The following is a 21,234-nucleotide window of genomic DNA, read 5'->3' on the forward strand; positions in this document are numbered from 1 at the left end:
ACGTCTTAGTACTGTATCTTTTGGATCAGGCCTTGCACGCTTGCGCGATTCAGGTTCCGCATCTGTTGATTTAGAACTAGTGGCTTCTTCTTCCACTTGTTTAGAACTAGTGGCTTCTTCAATTCTTGTCTCAGAATTGGTTGATACCTTTTCCTTATCTTTGCAGGGAAAGGTATTTTCGAGAAATACAGCATTCCTCGACTCAATTGTTGTTCCTACTGTGATAGTCGATATTTCAGACTTGTGAACAACAAATCGATATGCACTACTGTTAAGTGCATATCCAATGAAGATGCAATCAACCGTCTTAGGTCCGATTGTAACTTCTTTGGGCGGAGGAACCATCACCTTTGCCAAACACCCCCACACTTTGAGGTATTTGTAGGATGGCTTCCTTCCCTTCCACAACTCATAAGGAGTAACATCTTTTCCTTTGAGAGGGATTTTATTCAAGATATAGTTTGCTGTCAAAACAGCTTCCCCCCACATGTTATGTGGTAATCCTGAACTGAGTAGCAGTGCATTCATCATCTCTTTTAGAGTTCGATTCTTGCGTTCTGCAACACCATTAGATTGTGGTGAATATGGAGCAGTTGTTTGATGAATTATACCACTTGCGTTGCATAACTCCTCAAACGGGGCTACATATTCGCCTCCTCTATCGCTTCGAATCATTTTGATTTTACAACCAAGTTGATTCTCAACTTCGTTCTTATAATTTTTGAACGCCTCTATTGCTTCATCTTTGCTTTTTAAAAGATAAATGTAGCAATATCTTGTGCAATCATCTATGAAAGTGATAAAGTACTTTTTACCACCTCTAGTTTGCACCATCTTTAAATCACATACATCCGTGTGAATTAATTCAAGGGGTTTTGTGCTTCGTTCAACCGAGTGAAACGGCAACTTAGTCATTTTTGCTTCAAGACAAATTTCACATTTATCTTGGATATCCAATTCATTAGCCTTTAGTAAATCTAAATTTACTAATCTTTTAATGGCTTTTGAATTTACATGTCCCAATCTACAATGCCACAAATTTGAAGACTCAATCAAATAAGAGGAAGTAGATGCTTTATTCTTATTGGCCAATGGCTTCGCAACACTTCGAGTTGCTACACTAAGCTTGAAAAGCCCATCGGTTACATAACCTTTTCCGATGGATTTTCCAAACTTATACAAGACAAACCTATCGGACTCAAATACAAGTTTAAACCCTTTATTAACTAGTATTGATCCTGACACTAGGTTCTTGCGGATGTCCGGGACATGCAGCACATCCTTCAAAGTGATAGTTAGGCCAGACGTCATCATGAGAATCACGTTGCCAACGCCGAGGACTTCTGACGATGCTTGATTCCCCATGTTGATCTTCCTCCCTTCAACAGCAGTGTAGGAGGCAAACTTGCTCCTGTCGGAGCAAACATGAGCAGTAGCGCCGGTGTCGATGTACCAGCCTCCCTTGTTATCAACAAGGTTAACCTCTTCAGTGACCACTGCAATGAGGTCATTCTCATCCCAGTCCTTGAACTCCTTCTCAACGACGTGGGCTACCGGCTTCTTCTTCTTGCTGCGGCAGTCTTTAGCAAAGTGGCCTGGTTTGCCACACTTGTAGCAGTCGCCTTCAAACTTCTTTGAAGGCTGCTTTCCCTTCCCTTTGTCGTTTGGACGGTTTGGGCGAGGGCGTTTGTTGGAGGGACCGCCCCGCTCCAACAGGTTGGCTTTGGCTTCATTTGGGGTGAAGCCCTTAGCCTTTTGATCACTTTTGCGCACGTCGGCCTCAATGCGCAACTTCACGATCAAGTCTTCAAGGGTCATCTGCTTTCGCTTGTGCTTGAGATAACTCTTGAAGTCCTTCCAACTTGGAGGGAGCTTGTCAATGATCGTGCACCTTAGGAACTTATCGGGCAAGGTCATCCCTTCAGCCACTAAGGAGTGGATGATCATTTGGAGCTCTTGGACTTGCTCCATGATGGGTCGAGAGTCGACCATCTTGTAGTCCATAAACTTGGATGCTACAACCTGTTCAGTCCCTGCAGCATTGTCTATGCTATATTTCTTCTCTAGGCTTTCCCACATTTGTTTAGATGTGGTTACATTGGAGTATACATTATAGAGGCTATCATCTAATGCACTTAAAATAAAGTTTTTACATAGATAATCCCCTTTTCTCCAAGCTTCATAGTCCGCCATGACTTCGAGCCTAGTCTCTTGGTCGCTTGGCGCGGGCGGCTCGTTCTCCGTGAGGAAGTTGGCGACGCCCAATGTTGTCAAGTAGAACAACATCTTTTGATACCACCGCTTGAAGTCAGATCCTCCAAACTTTGGTGGTTTCTCGGCAGGTGGCATCATTCTTGGTGCCAAAGGTGCCGCAGTTGGTCCTTGGAAGGAACCAATTCCGTTGCCCCCGAAGGAGCCAACAACATGGTTGGGCATAGAGCCCCCACCATTCATGTTGGGCATAGAGCCCGCCATGGTCGTACCAGCCCCGAAGGGACTAGCACCCGCATGAGACCCGAAGGTCCCAGCATTCGTGTGAGACCCGAAGGCCCCAGCACTCGATCCGTTAAAGGACCCGAAGGAACCACTAAAAGTGGAACCAACCGAACCACCAAAGGTGGAACCAGTGGACGCCCCGAAGGGGTTGTCCCAAACCCAAGGGACGGTGGATGAGGCAGCTGGGAAGCCGGGAGTTGGCATCATCGAGGGAGCCGATGAAGTGTTGACCGGTCCAGTGGTCGCCATGGTGGAGGGAATGGCGGCGGCGGTGGTGGCAGCGGCGGTGTTGGAGTCGGTAGACATCTCCAGCAAAGGTGTTTAATATTTCGAAAGTTTTAGTTTAGTTTAGAAGTCCAAATTCCTTCAAAGGCAAGTTATCTCGTCTTGCGATTGTTGGTTTCTGGGATTACAAGATAACAAAACCGGGCGTAATACAACCCAAAAGAAGGAATACAAAAAAGAACTGAAGTTACAATGAAAATGAAACAACTAAATCAGTATGCTATGACAGCCGAGTCGAGGAGGCCTCTTCCCGCAAGACGAGATACGCCCCGGTAGTGCTCTCGGTTTGGCGTGTCGTCCCCAAAGGTAAAACGGCTACGTCTCTTCTGATGCAGCACCGCAATCAGCAGAGCTCCGGCGAACGGGATGGAGGAGAGGGCAGAGCTTCGACAGAAAGACAATGCAGGGAGAGGGAGAGAGCTTATGCAGAGAATGCTTGTAGGTGTGTGTGTCCTAATGCAGTGGTATGACTAGCCTATTTATAGGCCAACCACCATGCAGGGTCAACCAGCCATTGAAGCCTCATCATGGCAAAAAACGTAACCGACGTCGGTTACAGGCGTGTGGCTGTAATGTGCCACCCGTGTGTGGAGCGTGTGGATTTCTCACGTGGCAACCGTGACTGTGCCTCGCTTGACGACGTGTCAAGCCACTTGGATTGCTGACTCGGCGGTGGTCCAAAAAGAATAGTTTGGGCCAAGCACCAAGCCCAAAGACCAATTGCCAAGATCCAAGTCCAAGTCCAAGTCCAAGTCCAAGTCCAAGATCGAGATCGGGCTCGGGCCCGAGGCCCGCGGCCCGCGCCCGCGCCCACGAGCACGAGCACGGGCTCGGGCTCGGGCGGGCGGGCGGCGGCGGCGGCGCGCGCGTGTGGGCTCTTTCACCCATCTTGGTCCACTATAATTATTAAGTAACATAAAGTCACTTAATTTATACACATTAAAGATGTGTTAATCCTCCAATGTGGGATAATTAACACTAGTTAATTATTCCCTAAGCTCCATCTCCAAGCTTTAATTAAAAGCTAATTATGCCCAACTTTAATCCACTATTTCTCACTCACCGGAAATCGGATTTGAGAAAGTGAATATACTACATTTACCTACGTAAAATGTAGATCGACGCTATGTCATTTAATTTCACAAAATTAAATGTCTCGTCACATTTATTATTTGGTCAAAATCCATTGACCGGGCATATTTAATCCATGATTTTTTACAATATACACTTCTATATTTTTTATGTTGAAGCAGCGTATATTCATATTCCAATTCTAAGTCTTGACTTCTTTGTAATGCTAATAACTGTGAGTTGATGAAATTATGGAGTTCCCACATATCAAAATTTAACGACATGCATGCTGTTACGGAGTCAATTCCCCATCGATTGTGAGAACAACTGGTGTGGGGTATATAGGCTAAATGGACTCTCTCCTAACATGCTAGTCTATTGGGATGAGTTCTCATGTTTGGTCTGTATCAATTGGTGCTTTCATTGAGAGCCCAAACAGCTCGGAGTGGTGGCCGAGCCACGAACTCGCCGTGACCAATGAGTACATTTGGGTCCGACTCGGACTGGTGGCCAGACAAAGAATCTTCGTGACCAACGAGGATGTTGGCGCTTAAAGGAGGGTCGAATGTTACGGATTCAGTTCTCACATCAATTGTGAGAACAACTAGTGTGGAGTATATAAACTAAATGAACTATCTCTTCCAACAGACAGGCATGCTCATTTAAACACAAGTGTTATGAAGTTAGAATATGTATACTCCATGAGTATGAAAAGAAACGAATTAAATATTAAAATGATCGTCTCTTTCTAACAATTCACACAACATAAAAGTTTCAGTCTTCTTTTAGAAAATATAACCCCATGAGTATGAAACGAAAGCCGTCGTGGAGGATGAATTTCTGTTTGTATTTTTCTGAATCTATTTATAATGGAGATATATATTTAATTTCCTTCCTTGAAAGTTTAAGCTCTTTCAAAAAGTTGTTTCATTTTTCATTAAATGTCTAGGTTCGTTTGAAGGAACTCTTCAATTTTCTATTCATAATAGGAGCTTTTCTAGTTTTTGTTGACAATTATAACTCGTGTGAATGAGCTAAGTTAGTAAGATATGTTCGTATTTAGGTGCTATTCTAGATAAAAAATTTTTCTCGTATCTGGACTCTGGAGTTTTTGGGGTAAATACATATCTCATACAAAATGTTTCACATTTGTTTCATATTAGTACAAAAAGTTTGAAGTTTACATAATCATACAAAATATTTCACTTGTGTTTCAATTTAATACATTCCGTTACATGTGTTTAAACGATGTTAACTTTTCACTTATGTGACAAACCATAAAACAATGATGAAATTTTTTGTACTAATATGAAACAATGATAAAACTTTTTGTACTATCATGAAACAATTATGAAACATTTTGCACTTCACATAGACAAAGAGTTAACGACATCCAAACAAAAATAACGGAATGTACAAAATTGAAACACGAGTGAAACATTTTGTATGATTTATGTAAACTTCAAACTTTTTGTACTAATATAAAACAAATGTGAAACATTTTGTATGTGTTATGTATTTACCCCGGAGTTTTGCTTATTCTTGATCAAAGATTGGTTCTTTCCTTCAAGGCTTCATAGACCAAATTTTCATTCTAGTGGGCCAACATTACCCCTGAATTGTTTAAGCCCAAATATATTGGTCCAATCAATTAAGCTCTTTGTTTAAATCTTGATGCCCAGAACCGGACAAGGCCCATTAATTCTTCTTCTAACACGACCCATTTACTTCCATTTTAATTAACGATAATTATTTCATAGTATATAAATCCACGCACACCTTCATCAATTAGTGTTTTTATTGATGGTGTATAGACGAAGGAAAATTTTAGTTAGAAGAAGATACCTTTGATGCATGAACTACAAGATTATGTAGAGAATCAATCACAGATTTTCTCAAAATTATTAGGTTAGGTAGATAACATATTGGAGCAATTTTAAAGTATGTTTTCTAAATTGAAATGTTTTCTAATTTAAAGTATGTTTTCTAATTTGAATATTGGAGCAATTATTAGGTTAGGTAGATAACATATGAATTTGAATTTTTAATTTTTTATCTATTATTATATTAATAAAAATTTAACATGGGTATTTTTTAAATATAAAATCGAAGTTGACTCTTTTTTTTATTTGTTTATATTATACTTCCTTCGTCCCTAAAGAGTATAAACTTTGAGTTCAGCACAAGTTTTAATAAATAAAAGAAAAAGTAAGAGAGAGAAGGGGTAGTGGAAATAATGTTAGTGGAGAGTGGGGTCCACATTATTATAATGATATAAGTGTTAATGGTAATGATATAAATTGTATATAAAATGATGTGTATGGGGTAGTATGTTGTTTGAAATTTTTAAAATTAGAAAGTTCATACTCTTTAGGGACGGACGAAAAAGGAAATAATTCATACTCTTTGGGGACGAAGGGAGTAAAAATCATCAATATAGCGTTAAATGAGGTACTAAACAAATGAGACAATAGATAATAGTTGCACCTAGGTCCTACCCACTAGGACAACACATCGGGTTCTGGATTAGCCCCACTCGGATTGTAATTTTATCGGGCTAGATATTTTCAATCCCAACCTTCTAAATTTAGTGGGTTATGCAAGCAAACTCACGTGTCGCTGGCTGGTCATCTCTTATTAATTTCTTGTAATTTCATGAATTTCTAATTCTGGAAATTAAACCTTAATTACAAGTTAAGGTTTAATTTCTAGAATTAGAAATTTATAAAATTACAAGAAAATTACAATATTAATTAGGGATGTCAATCGGGTCGGCCCATCGGGTTTCGGGCCGGCCCTACTCGGGTTGCGGGTCAATCGGGTGCGGGCTAATCGGGTTGTGAATTTTTCGGGTTGTAAAAGTTCAACCCTAACCCTAAAAGCTCGGGTTTCGGGCTAGCCCAGCGGGTTAATCGGGTTGCTACCGATAAGATTAACATGCAATCAATCCAACAAATAACCATGAAAATTAGTTATATTCATAAAATGTAAAATATTTAATTATGATACATTTGAGATATATGGTCAAACTCAATCATAAACATGATCAAATACTAATATTTGAGATATTTCGAGAAATTTTAATGCATGTTGTAGAAATTTAAATATTTTTTTAAGTGAATTTGAAGTTTTTAATTTATTTATCAATTATTATATTAATAAAAATTCAATATATAATTTATATATTTAATATAAAATTGAAAGTTATTTTTTAGTTATCTATATTATAAAATTAATCAATAAAATGTCAAATTATGAGTAAAAAATAGAATAATAGAAATTTTATCGGGTCTTCGGGCCAGCCCATCGGGTTTTCGGGTCTAGCCCTAACGGGTCGCGGGTTAATCAGGTGCGGGCTAATCGGGTTTTAATTTTATCGGGCTAGAAATTTCCAGCCCTAACCCTATAAATTTGGCGGGCTATTCGGGTCAGCCCACGGGTTGCGGGCTACATTGACATCCCTAATATTAATACTAACAACTGTGGGACACATATTAAGGTTTAATTGCCAGAATTAGAAATTTATGAAATTACAAGAAAATTATGATTTTAATACTAACAACTTTCCTTATACTCCCTCCGTTCTCAAAGAGTATAAACTTTGGGTTTGGCACGAATTTTAATAAATAAGGGGAAAAGTAAGAGAGGGAGAGAGAAAGGGTAGTGAAAATAATGTTAGTGGGGAGTAGGGTCCACATTGTTATAATGGTATAAGTGTTAATGGTTATGGTATAAGTTGTAAATAAAATGATGTGTAGGGTAATATGTTCTTTGAATTTTTCAAAATTCAAAAGTTCATATTCTTTAGGGACGGACGAGAAAGGAATTAAACATGAGTGTAAGTATAGCATATGTGGCTGAACTGCAAAAAGGCCATATTTTCAAAACTCTATAAACACAATTGGTTTTCATCGGATATAACATATGTAATGCATTAACTAAACAGTACGTAGTTTACATTTCAATTAAGTGTTTACATGAAATAAATTGTAGATTTGTAGGGTAAACTGTAGTTTTGAACGTAAAAAACTCAAAAAGGCAAATAAGTAAGTGTAGTTTTGTAGGGTTATTTGACTGACTTTATACATAGAGCAGCCTAAATCAAATTTGTCACCTACATAACATGTTGTATTCCACGAAATAAAATAATACATACCCCACATACTTAATTAGCTACAAGTATGCAATTAAAAACAACTATAAATAGAGGTGATTTCAATAGAAAAGAAGTCACCAAACCAACAAAACAAAACAAAACATATAAAGAAAAGCAATTAATTGGCAGTAGAATGGGTGTTTCTCCCATGGTGTTCCTGTTGGCGATGGGAGGAGCCAAGGCCAGCTCCATTGACTATGAGGGGCTGCACCCGTTGCGGGGGCGGAAGTGACGCTGACCTGTTCGGCTACTATCATCATTACCAACACCACCACAAGTAGTGCTGCTGGTACCCTTTCCGCTACCATAACCACCAACTTCATTTTGGCCGTCATTAATACGTTCCCTGCATCATCACCGTACAGCTTCCTGTCCCTACAGGAGGTGGCCGTCTTATTGGCCCCATTCTACCCACCGGAGCTCAGACTGGGACGCTTCCGTTTTTTATTCGTTTTCCCGTGTAATGGACGTGTATATATATATATATGGTCATAACATGCACCAACCTCCAACTATATAGCATCATACTTAATTTTAAAATTACCATGTAACTATATATAAATAAATGAAATTATACTACTAAGTGTGCATGCTTGACTAACTTTGTTGCGTATACTTTAATAGTAGTAGTATTTGTTATGTTGCAGCAGCCTATATTCATATTCCAATTCTCAGTCTTGACCTTCTTTGTAATGCTAATAATTGAGAGTTAATGAATATATGGAGTTACAACATATCAAAATTTGAGGACATTCATGCATGCTCATTTAAAGACAACCTTATAAGTGTTATGAAGTTAAAAATATGTGTAATATATTTTCATGAATGCGAATAACCCACGAATTAAACATTAAAATCATCGTCTCTTTCTAACAATTTACACAACATAAAAATCCGAATCCCACCTGTTAAAGTATATAAACCCATGAAAAAGAAATCCATTGTGGGAAATGAATTTCTGTTTTTAGGATCTGGTATTACTGTATTTTAATCAAGCTGATACAAAATGCATAATCAATCTCCTCTCTCAGTTTAATTGGATTTGTTTGATAGTTTATGTTCATATCAAAGAGATACTTAATTTCCTTCAATTTCAAAAAGTTGTTTTATTCCTCATTAAATATCAAAGATTGGTTCTTATCTAGTTATCTTCAAGGCTTCATAGTCCAAATTTTCATTCTAGTGGACCAACATGCCCCTAAATCTGGTATTTGACTGATCCCAAAAATAGAATGGTCAAATCATTTTGGCTCTTTATTTATATCTAGTTATTGATGTACAAATTTTCACGAACACCTTTATTAATTAGTGTTTTTATTAATGGTGTATAGACAAAGGAAAAATTTAGTTAGAAGATGAAAACTTTGATGCATGAACGTAACTACAAGATTATGTAGAGAATCAATCACAGATTTCCTCAATATTATTAGGTAGAATGGTAGATAATAATACATATAGATCTCTTATTCATATTTGAAATGTCGTTGCTCATAATTTTAACGAGCATTTCCCTAAGAAAACAGAATTATCGAGCATTAATTAGTGGAAGTTGAGATTGGAAGTGTAAGTCATTCCCGCACGCCAGTTGGAAGGAGCAACGTTGTAAGCAATGATGGTTTGGTGAGAAGTGTAGGAGGTCAATTTGAAGGAAAGCGACTGGCCTCCGAGGGTTGCGAAAGCCTGGTACGAGGCGCCCCAGTTGTGGCTCATGCTGATCCACCCGGTCTTGCTGCCTTTCACCCACATGTTGGCTATGTCCCCACCTCCGCCCACGTTCATCACGTACACCAACAGCCAGTATCCGTTCCCCTGGAACGCCAGCCGTACGCCACCTTTGCGCACACATGTCACCCTGCAGGTTAAATAACGTGTATAAAATGACATCATCATAATATATAACTAATAGTTATATTATGTGGAAATCAAGCAGACAGTCTAGTGGTAATTTTTATGTAACATCATTTTAAAACTTCTTTGATGGAGTATGTTTTAGTAATAATACTTCCAAGCCTAATAGTATAGTACTATGAAATAAGTATATAATTATACGATCATATAAATTAAGGAAATAAGATGAGACTTATATATGGATTGAAGGCTACATACCTGCGGAAGAGGACGGGCACAATGCCGGCCTTCCACTGGGCGATCTTCATGAAGGCCGGCTTGGCCATGTCGAAGTGGGTGCGGGGCGGGTTGCACCACCCCCCGTGATTGGAGTCCTGGGACCAATTGGGAGGGCAGAGATTGGTGGCCGTGATGGTGGCGATGGGCGAATTCTTATAGCAATACTGTGATTTCGCGCACCGCACCTGGAAGCATTGCCCGCACCCGTACCCGTTGTTGAATAGCACCGAGCTCAGTGCCGCCGTGTCTGTGCCGTATCCAGTGCTGAACAAGTTCCCGTACCCACAAGCCCCACCTACAATCGTACGTGCATCCATTTATTCTAATTATACATTTTTTTGTTCCAAAAATATAGCTAGTTTTTTTTTAGTCTTGATGCAGCTTTATGAATATTCACCTTATAATACTATCACTTGTTATAGCTGCAAACATTGTATGAGTCACGTCATTGAGTTTGATGGTACAATTTATTTACCACAATATTTGTTAGTTAGTTTGTTGAAAATAATCTAAATGCACTATATATATGTAGACTGTAGTATAGGAGTATATCAAGGTGCTAATTTCTTGTTTATAAACACAATAACTTTGAAAAAAAATCATAATAATAAGATTTATATGCGTACAATATTCTTTCTTAACGTATAATAACCAATTAAAAATTGAACTACTTAATAAAAAAAATTAACTAAGCTAAATTATTCAATGAAAATAAATGATAACGCACCTGTTAGCGGATCCCTCAGTTCTGAAAACAATGCAAGTGAAGATGACTCAAAGAAGAAGCAAATCAGTAATATATGTCATGCTGCATCTATGAACGTGGAAGGCAAAGAAGTTGATCCATCTCATCTTGTGAATGCTCCAGCTCACAATGAGGACCACATGATGAGCTGGAAGGATGTTGTTGTGAGAATGATGGAAAAGCAGAATTGATTCTCATCCTAGCTGATTATTGGTTGAGTATCGTAACTGATTTGGCTAGGACGATTAGGAGTCTAGATCCTTCTATGAATCCTTATATAATGCTATGTAATTGCTATCATTTTATTGATTAATGAAAAACTAAGCTTACCATTTTGCAATATCCGCTGCATTGCTTTCAAACATGAAAAAGCAAGTTTCCTTTTATGGTATCAGAGCGGGATTTTGATCCTGGCTCTGTTATTATTATAGTTTTTATCTTCTTTTATCTTTTGAAATGGCAGGCTCCGGTGGGTCAAATGCCAATGAAGCTTTAAGCTCTTCTTCTTTTACTTCTCAAGCCAATTTCGGCAATATTCCGGCACTGCCGCAGAATCCACCAATATCTGTGAAATTAACAGATAACAATTTCCTTATGTGGCAACAGCAGGTTGAAGCAACTGTGTGGGGTTATGGCCTTGAATCATTTCTCACCGGGGAAGAGCCAACTCCTGATCAAATGGTGGCTGACCCATCGGGAGGATCTGTGCCGAACCCTGATTTTTTAGCTTGGCGTCGCCAAGACCAACGCCTAGCAGCTTGGCTTTTGTCGTCTCTATCAGAGAGTGCACTTATCCTTGTGGTAGGTCTGAAGTCTACCAAAGACATTTGGAAAGCTCTCATCACCAACTTCTCAAGCAGATCCATGGCAAAAATTATGCAGTATAAATCGCAGCTACAAAACTTGAAGAAAGGAAATCTCTCGATGCAGGAGTACCTCAACAAAATGAAGATTTGTTGTGACATGTTGGGAGCCACTGGATATGTTGTCTCAGATCGTGATCAAATCCTAGCTATACTCGGTGGGCTTCCACGAGATTATAATCCAGCAGTTGTTTCTATTTCCTCTAGATCTGAACCATGGACCGTGCAAGATGTGTGTGCCCTTCTTCTAAGTTTTGAAACTAGACTTGAAGTAGAGAATGATACAGTGGGCAGTATGGAAGGATCACAACCTTCTCTGAACTTGGCACACCAATCTGGGCAAAGAAAGGAGTCTACCCAAAATTTCAATCGTGATGGATCTTTTGGTTCTGGGAGAGGAAGAAACAGAGGTGGAAGGAGAGGAGGAAGAAGCTACAGTGGTGGAAAGTTGATATGTCAGCTATGTCAAAAGCCAGGGCACGGCGCCGATAAGTGCTGGTATCGTTATGAGCCTAGCTCTGCCACAACAGCACCACGAGGAGGCCATCAACAGCAACATTTTCCACCATCAGCTCACCTTGTTCAGTCAAGACCCCAAGCTGCCACACCTTCTCCTTCTATTATCTATCCATCAGAGTATAATTATGAGAATGCCAGCTCAACATCATGGTTCCCAGATTCTGGTGCAACCAACCATGTGTCAAATGATCTGTCAAACTTGAACATCAGCTCCGAATACAATGGAGGTAAGAAGCTCTTACTTGGTGATGGCTATGGCATGAATATTGCACATATAGGTGAAGCTCATTTTAAATCTCCATACACAAATAGGAATTTGCTGCTTAAGGATCTTCTTCATGTTCCAAAAATTACCAAAAATCTTCTTAGTGTTTCACAATTTGCCAAAGATAATTCGGTCTTTTTTGAGTTTCACCCTTCTCACTGTTTTGTTAAGGATCAAGCTACCAAGGAAGTCGTCCTTCAGGGAATCCTTAACAATGGTCTCTACCAATTCACAGTGAAATCTTCTCCTGACAGTTCAAGCATCAACTCCAATTCTGTTTTCAATCAAGCCAAACAGACTGCTCCTTCAGCCTTTTTGACATCTCCTGCTGTTGTTTCTAATTCTAGTGATGTAGTTTCTGTTCCAAGCTTTAATTTGTGGCATAGAAGACTTGGACACCCCACTTTTGATGTTATCAAAACTGCACTTGGCAGCTGTAATGTTCCATTTTCATCAATGAAACCAAGCAATCTTTGCCATTCTTGTTGTGTATCTAAGTCCCATAGATTGCCTTACTCCCTGTCTCAGAACCAGTGTTCTACCCCTCTACATGTCATTCATAGTGATCTTTGGGGACCATCACCCATCATCTCTAGAAATGGCTTCACCTATTATGTTTCTTTTATTGATGAATATAGCCGTTTTACCTGGATTTATCTCTTAAAAAATAAGAGTGATGTTGCTACAGTTTTTAAACAGTTTAAGATGATGGTTGAAACTATGTTGTCTCTCAAAATCAAGATTCTTCAGTCTGATTGGGGTGGAGAGTTTCAGGCTCTCACTACCTACTTGAAAGAGTGCGGGATTCATCATAGAATTTCATGCCCTTATACACCACAACAAAATGGCTTGGCTGAAAGGAAGCATAGGCATATTGTTGAAACCGGTTTGTCACTTCTCACTCAAGCAAGATTGCCACGCAAATTCTGGGACGATGCTTTCCTTACAGCTACGCATCTGATCAATCTCTTACCCTCTAAAACCATAAACAACATATCTCCATTTGAAAAGCTCCACAATACCAAACCAGATTATCTATTTCTCAAGACTTTTGGTTGCCTCTGTTATCCTTACCTCAGACCCTATAACCAAAACAAACTCCAGCCCAGATCAGCAAGTGCCATTTTCATTGGCTACAGCCCCTCCCATAAAGGATACAAAGCACTTTTACCCAATGGCAAAGTCATCATATCTAGAGACATTGTTTTTGATGAATCAGTTTTTCCATATCTGACTGATCACTCAAATCATTCTTCTTCTACTCCTAATTTCTCTTCACCTTCTCTCCCTTTGGGCAATTTCATCACTCCTCAAATACAGTCCAGTACTCCATCTCCTAATACCTCTCAGTTTGATGAATCACACACCTTTTCTCCCTCATCTACCTCTATATCATCTACTCGTGCCCCTTCTCCCATCGTTCCACAACCAGACCTCGATCTCATCCCTTCCCCTAATAGTGATGATACACCCTCTGCTACTGATTCATCCCCTCCTCAATCAGCTTCGGCTAATTCTCAGCTAGTTACAGCCTCCACTCACCAAATGACCACTAGAGCCAAAGCTGGAATCTTCAAGCCTAAAATCTATAGCATCACCATGTCATCACATCTCATTCCCAAATCTGCTCTTGAGGCTCTCCTTATCCATGTCTGGAAAGCAGCTATGTTAGCTGAATTCCTTGCCCTTCTCAGGAACAAAACTTGGATTTTAACCACTCTTCCACCGGGAAAGAATCTCATTGGTTGTACTTGGGTTTTTAAGCTTAAACTGCATATTGATGGGAGCATTGCTAGGCACAAGGCAAGGCTGGTTGCTCAAGGCTTTGCTCAGCAGCCCGGTTTTGATTTTAATGAGACTTTTAGCCCCGTGGTTAAACCTCCTACTATTAGGCTGATCTTGAGCGTAGCAGTTTCTCATGGCTGGAATATCACTCATTTGGATGTTAACAATGCCTTTTTAAATGGAAATCTGGAGGAAGATATATACATGAAACAACCGGTTGGTTTTGAGCAAGGTGGTCCTCACTTGGTGTGCAAATTGAAGAAAGCAATTTATGGTTTAAAACAAGCATCTAGGGCCTGGTTTTTTACAGTCCACTCTGTACTCATCAGCCTTGGTTTCTCTCAATCCAAGGCTGACGCGTCTCTGTTTTTTAGACATAAAGGCAGTGAGTCCATCTATTTACTCATCTATGTAGATGATATGCTCATTACTGGAAATTCTTCACCTTCTATTCAGAAAGTAATAGATCAGCTCAATAGTCATTTCTCCTTAAAGGATCTTGGTGAAGTGAACTTATTTCTTGGTGTGGAGGTCATCAAGACTACTGAAGGAGGCCTTCATCTCTGCCAGTCAAGTTATATCAAGGATCTTTTAAAGAAGGTGAATATGCAGAATGCCAAAGATTGTCCTACACCTATGGTCTCTTCTTGTCATCTCAGTAAAGTCTTGGGTCAACCTATGGAAGATGCAAAGCTTTACAGAAGTATAGTAGGTGCTCTACAGTATGCTGCAATCACTAGGCCGGATATTAATTTTGCTGTCAATAAGGTGAGTCAATACATGGCTGCACCATTGGACACTCATTGGAAGGCTGTAAAAAGGATTCTAAGATATCTATCTGGCAGTATTGATCATGGAATTCATATACAAAAATCAAATGGCCATGTCTCCGCATTTTGTGACTCTGACTGGGCTTCAGATGTGGATGATAGGCGCTCTACAAGTGGATACTGCACCTATTATGGCAGAAATCTCATTTCTTGGTGTGCCAAGAAACAAACTGTGGTTGCAAGATCTAGCACCGAGGCAGAATATAGGAGTCTTGCTCATGTTACAGCAGAGGTAACTTGGCTTCAATCATTGCTAACTGAGTTGAAGATTGAAGCAAAAGGCAAACCGGTAATATGGGTTGACAATCTTAGTGCAATTGCCCTTGCTTCTAATCCGGTCTTGCATGCTCGAACTAAACATATTGAACTAGATGTGCATTTTGTTCGAGATAAAGTATTGGCAAAAGAAGTTGATCTCAGGCATGTACCCTCTTTGGATCAAGTTGCTGATATCTTTACCAAGCCACTACCTCATCAATCCTATGTGAGATTACGCAACAAGATTGGAGTCCTTGCTCAATCTACACTAGGCTTGAGGGGGCGTGTTAGCGGATCCCTCAGTTCTGAAAACAATGCAAGTGAAGATGACTCAAAGAAGAAGCAAATCAGTAATATATGTCATGCTGCATCTATGAACGTGGAAGGCAAAGAAGTTGATCCATCTCATCTTGTGAATGCTCCAGCTCACAATGAGGACCACATGATGAGCTGGAAGGATGTTGTTGTGAGAATGATGGAAAAGCAGAATTGATTCTCATCCTAGCTGATTATTGGTTGAGTATCGTAACTGATTTGGCTAGGACGATTAGGAGTCTAGATCCTTCTATGAATCCTTATATAATGCTATGTAATTGCTATCATTTTATTGATTAATGAAAAACTAAGCTTACCATTTTGCAATATCCGCTGCATTGCTTTCAAACATGAAAAAGCAAGTTTCCTTTTAACCCATAGTCTCAGCCGCTGTCTCATCGCCATAGAATGTTGCATAGGCAAGCTTCCAAGGAGTCGGCCGGAACACCGGAGTGGAGTATCCGGCTGCGGCCTTGCCAATGAAGGCCACTGCCGCCGATAAGAAGAAGATTAGGCGCCATGAATGAAGCAAAGAAGCCATTGTTTCCTTAGCTTTGTTTAATTTTCTACTTATAATGTACTTACTATATTTGTGTGTGATGCTAATTAAAATGAGATATTTATATTGTTTTAGCATTGTACATATTGAGTAGTCTACTACGTGACCTTCACAAACGTGCAATTCTAAGTCAAATGGTATAAAATTTTAATATTTAGAGGTTGGTTTGGAGGAATGATTGATGCACTCGTATTTTGTAACACCTAAATTCTATGAAGACGTGCGGGCATGTCTTGTTGTATGGTGCTATGGTTTTTGGTTGGTTTGTTTATTAGAAGTTCAATGTATGGAATTAATCTTATAATTTAGAAAATTGCCTGAGAAATTTAGTCTTCTAATTACAAATAGGGGGCGGCAAGTGGATAAGAAAATTTGACCAAATAAGGATTAAATAGAGGCAAAACACTCAAATAAATGTTTACTGGTATTTTTTTTAAATTACGAAATTAGTTCTTTTCAATTTTATTTAAAATATGTTCTGACTTTCTTGTACTTTCACTTATTAAAAATTACTTAGTACGGCTATACTATATAGTACTAGAATATGTTTCTCTCTTCTACACTTAAATCCACTATTTTATTGTTTTTGTTTTCTTTCTTTTTGAAATATGTACTTCTTTTCATTCTATTATGCAATTGCATCTACATTAAATTAGAGGGGATAATTTAATATATTGCTATTATAGGTTCTTAAATAAAATTTTATTTCAAAAAGTCGTCTTACTTTTATACTAATATGTACCATGAAGTGATTGTGGTCTGTGGTCATTATAAATAATAAGTCCATAAGCATAAAAATGGCCTTATCTTGTATGTCACAAAACATACATAAATTAGAATAATAATTATGTGTAGAATAATAATTTATGATTTATGATTTTTGGCAATCTCGTTTCTTTAAGTCCCTCAACCTGTCTGATATATTATGTGTAGAATAATAATATACACAAGATACATCTTTAATATATGCATCCTTCTCATACCAAACTACTCACATTTACATTGCTTATGCATTCTTTCCCCTTGAATCACACCAGCTCTCGAAGATTTGCATATTTAACCAAAAATATTTCCTGATGAGCAACATAACTTGGATTTACAATTCATTCTAATTCATAAAACTGAAGAGAAGCAAACAGTGAAGAGGATTACCTTACCTGAGTTCAAGCCTCACTTCCTTCAGGCAGCGTAATCAACCGCGACTTAGAATCGTACACCATGTCCGTGCCACAGCTGAGAATCATGTTGTAACACACAGTTAGGAAAATGACAGACATAAATGCGATTATCAACAGGAATGTTGACTTACTTTGAACATTTGACCTTGTTAGTGGCTCCCCCGCTCGATATGGACAGTATGGTACCAAAGAATGAAGTGTTTTCCGTGCCACAGTTCGGGCATGGTCCCTGGAATGTTATATTTATCGAACAACTTGAGAACTTCAATAAGGAGACCGGGATTCAATAGTTTAGGAGAGCCTTACTCACCACTAGGATCAGAAAGTCTTTTACAATGATGTTTGTGAAGGTGAAAGACAACCATAGTATGAGTGGCAAAGCTGCGAACCATGTGAAAATGAAACTGAATGGCTCTGGAAGCTGCAAAGACAATTTTCTCGAGTTAACATAGAAAAAAAATTGTTGAGTATGAAGCCTTAAAGAAAGTTAACTGGTTTGGGCATTTGTAGCACAATTTATATATTTAAGCCCCGCCTAATTCCTATTGTGTAAAGGATTATTAGGGTTCGCTTTTCTGCCTATATATATCCCATTCTCATTGTAAATTGCATCCAAAAATTATATAGTGAAATCTATGGCTTGACATTACCGGCAGATGTAGATACACACTAAACAATTCATGTGTTTTTTTTGTTTATGTTCATGATTATATGTGTTTCGTATTTCCTAACAGAAAGCAGAGTAGTGTAGATGATGAGCATTGTGCTAAGATTCAAATTTCCGTTTCCAATAGTTTCATGTGAATCTTATGATCAATGCAAAATATTAGGATGTTGGATGCAGATGAGACGATTTACAGAAACCAGTATTGGATTACCTCCAAGAGATAAGTGATCTCGAATCCAGTCAAATCATCAAGAAAAAAAAACCTACAAATAGAGGATATTCGTTACGGTGGTGTATCTGTACACTCTTCTAAAAGAAGATATAGGCGCGCAAATGCAAACTATTTAGATGCAAATGAAATCAAGTAACATCTAACTATAGTTCGGCGGTAGAATGTCACTTACAATACTAATGCAACAACAGCTGCAGGCACATTCAGAAGAAACATCTTGAGGTAGTCGACAGAAAGGTCACTATAAACCTGCGCGTCGGAACTAAATGAGATACAGAAGGCCACTTAAGTATGATAAAATAGTCAAAAAGGTTGATACAAGGAAGCATTTTCATGTTTTCAGCAGAAATACAAAACTATTACAATACACAGAGGATCTCCTTCAGCAACAAATGATTTCATTTTATATACAGTTGCTGCAATAATCTTAAGAGAAAGAGAGTTCTAAGTGAATCTGTTTCTTTCTTAGAATGTAGCATCAAGTTGGATAGCTGAGGGGATCGACATATAATGCGATTGACGTTGTTGAGAAGAGTCCAATGTATTTATATTTAACATGAAAGCATTGGTCCTCGTGTATGCAAGGAAGGAGGAGAGCAGCAAACCTTTTTGCTACGTAGACTGCATCGAGGCCCCTCGACCACAATTTCACTCCCATCAATCTACAAGATACCATATAGATCAGCAGAAGGAAGGGATGGTACATCAAAACAAGTCCAAGAATAAGGTCACGATATCAAATAAGGCAAATAACGAAGACGGTTCATCATCAAACACAGAGAAATACAAACAAGTTTCCAAAGTTAATTTAAAAGAAAATCTGAAGAGCTTTTTCACCCCAAAGATCTAAAGATATGTCGTGGATAGTTCTCATTGATATTACATTGTTTTTCTTGCCCTATGCTGATATACCTTTAGTTGTTTTTTCAGCTTATCATATTCCTCATCTGACAGAATCGGGTTCCCAGATACATAAGCCATTGAAGCTTCCAAAAACCTCTGTTCATCAGCGCCTGAATCGAACACACAGGAAGTCAGAGTGATAAGAAAATTCATTACGAAATATCCAAAGCCCTGCAAAAACCGGAAAATGTAAGAAGAAACAGTTATTACTTAGCATTACAACACTGCTTCCCTCCCACATGAGTTCTTCCTTGAGATTATCAAATTCCTCGTTGGACATGATAGATTTTCCTTCATAATAGAAGGCCTGCAGTTGCGTAATATCACAGAACATAAATGATTATACAAAAATAAGGTACATCCAGCTTTTGATCAAGGCTAAGAATGAAGATAAATCTTCAAAATTTCTGGAAATTAGGCTTATAAATGGATAAAAACAAATTAAGTAATTGAAAACGAAGGAATGTGAATATTTACTTGAAGTGCTTGCAGAAACTCCTGCTCCATCTCGCCGATCGTCTTTTTCTCCTTTTTATCTAAGGTGCAATAAGGCAAGACATTGCTGTCAACAACCTCATCTTCTTGGACCTGACCTGTAACAAATAAATATGTCGACATGAGTAGTACAAGAAATGACTGCAAAGCTATATTCATGTTTAAATGCTTCAATGTTTCAAAAGGTTTACATCAAATTGTTAGGCCTTTAACGCAACAATACACAAGGGGGTGGTTCTTCAAGAGGAACAAATGCTTCCTCAAATCCAAACTATTAAACTATCCAAAAAAGCTTTATTTCGGTATTGGAGAGTGAAATATGTTGAGTAAGTATGGAGCTTGAGAGGAAGTAAATGAGTCCACAATCACCGCGATCCAACTCATTTCATTAGACCACAAAGCTTCCGTACAATTTACATTAAGTTGGTTGTTTTTGCCTATATATCCCCTCTTCCATTGTAATTCCTCCGTCCCACAATAAGAGTCCATTTTTGTCATTTTGGTTTGTCCCACAATAAGAATTTCTTTTCACCCACATTCTACTAACTCATTTTACAGGGTCAAATGGGGACTTATATTCAAAAATGGTATCCAAAGTTTATATAGTGAAATTTGGCTTTGCATCGCCCCAAAAGTAAGATAAACATATCTATTTCATATTCGTGGTTAATTGGGTCGATTTCCTAACAAAATAGGTCATAACTAGGTAAAATTTTACTGAGGAATCTTCAAACTCTACTCTGTTCGAAGTGACAGATGGCTTAGAATTACACCAAAAGGCATCTAAAATAGTTAGAGAAACAAGCAATCATATACTAGTTGTATCGGATGATCATAGATTTTAGGTGCTTGGTAGCTAAACCTGGTTGTTCACTGGTGGCTTGAGGAGATATACAGAGCAGTCTGCGCTGGAAAGTCAGTTTGTTGGAAGCGAATTGAAGAGAGTGAACTACGGGAGCTGGGGACGGCAGAGAAGAGGCGGAGAAGAATGGTTTTCTGATTTGGGCAGTGAAAAGATTGGGTTTTGATAGGTTGAAGCCGAGTCTTGAGGCCATCTGTGGCGGCGGCGGGGCAAGGAGAGTGGGAGGCGGTTTTGGGGAAATGGGTGCATTTGAAAGATGTGGGAAATTAGTGGGAGAGGGGGAAGGAGTTGGAGATAAGGCGAATGGGAATGTGTGGTGGGGAATTTGAGTGAGTTTGTGTTTTTGTTGGTAATCAAAATCTGGTGATTTGCTTGTTTTCTTCTTACTACTGTTGTGGAACTGCCGCGTCGGAGCGTTGTTTGATTTCGAAATCATCTCAGGCCGACCTCGTTCTGACACGTGGATGACGGTTCCCACATGTTTTGCATTATAATTCTCTATCGCTTTAAGAGCATCTCCAATGCCGGAGTCAAAATCGCGACGCCGATTTTTCGCCGACGCCGGTTCTGACGCCGAACCATTGGAACCGGCGTCGGCGAAGGCGTCAAAATCGGCGTGGCCA

At 38.9% G+C, this 21,234-nt stretch overlaps 2 protein-coding genes across 3 annotated transcripts; both read right to left on the bottom strand.

Annotated features, from left to right (window-relative positions):
* Window positions 1-9,455: 9,455 nt before the first annotated feature.
* Window positions 9,456-16,256, bottom strand: LOC121800144 (expansin-A7-like). The gene is made up of 3 exons (XM_042199731.1): window positions 16,091-16,256; window positions 10,115-10,430; window positions 9,456-9,860 (listed from the first exon to the last, which is right to left on the bottom strand). Exons 1-3 carry the CDS (start codon window positions 16,254-16,256, stop codon window positions 9,548-9,550), a joined length of 795 nt encoding a protein of 264 aa, XP_042055665.1. The 3' UTR covers window positions 9,456-9,547.
* An 851-nt stretch (window positions 16,257-17,107) lies between these two features.
* Window positions 17,108-20,930, bottom strand: LOC121800145 (PGR5-like protein 1A, chloroplastic). 2 transcript variants are annotated; one of them, XM_042199732.1, is made up of 11 exons: window positions 20,612-20,930; window positions 19,732-19,847; window positions 19,465-19,561; window positions 19,264-19,364; window positions 18,957-19,013; window positions 18,524-18,600; window positions 18,331-18,382; window positions 17,763-17,873; window positions 17,584-17,681; window positions 17,432-17,507; window positions 17,108-17,347 (listed from the first exon to the last, which is right to left on the bottom strand). In XM_042199732.1, exons 1-10 carry the CDS (start codon window positions 20,802-20,804, stop codon window positions 17,438-17,440), a joined length of 972 nt encoding a protein of 323 aa, XP_042055666.1. In that variant the 5' UTR covers window positions 20,805-20,930; the 3' UTR covers window positions 17,108-17,347; window positions 17,432-17,437. The 2 variants fall into 2 exon arrangements, with proteins under 2 accessions (XP_042055666.1, XP_042055667.1); XM_042199733.1 differs by having other exon boundaries at window positions 17,427-17,507.
* Between the last annotated feature and the right edge of the window lie 304 nt (window positions 20,931-21,234).

Source organism: Salvia splendens, chromosome 4, assembly GCF_004379255.2.
Source record: "Salvia splendens isolate huo1 chromosome 4, SspV2, whole genome shotgun sequence".
In the NCBI taxonomy this organism is placed as follows: Eukaryota; Viridiplantae; Streptophyta; class Magnoliopsida; order Lamiales; family Lamiaceae; genus Salvia; species Salvia splendens.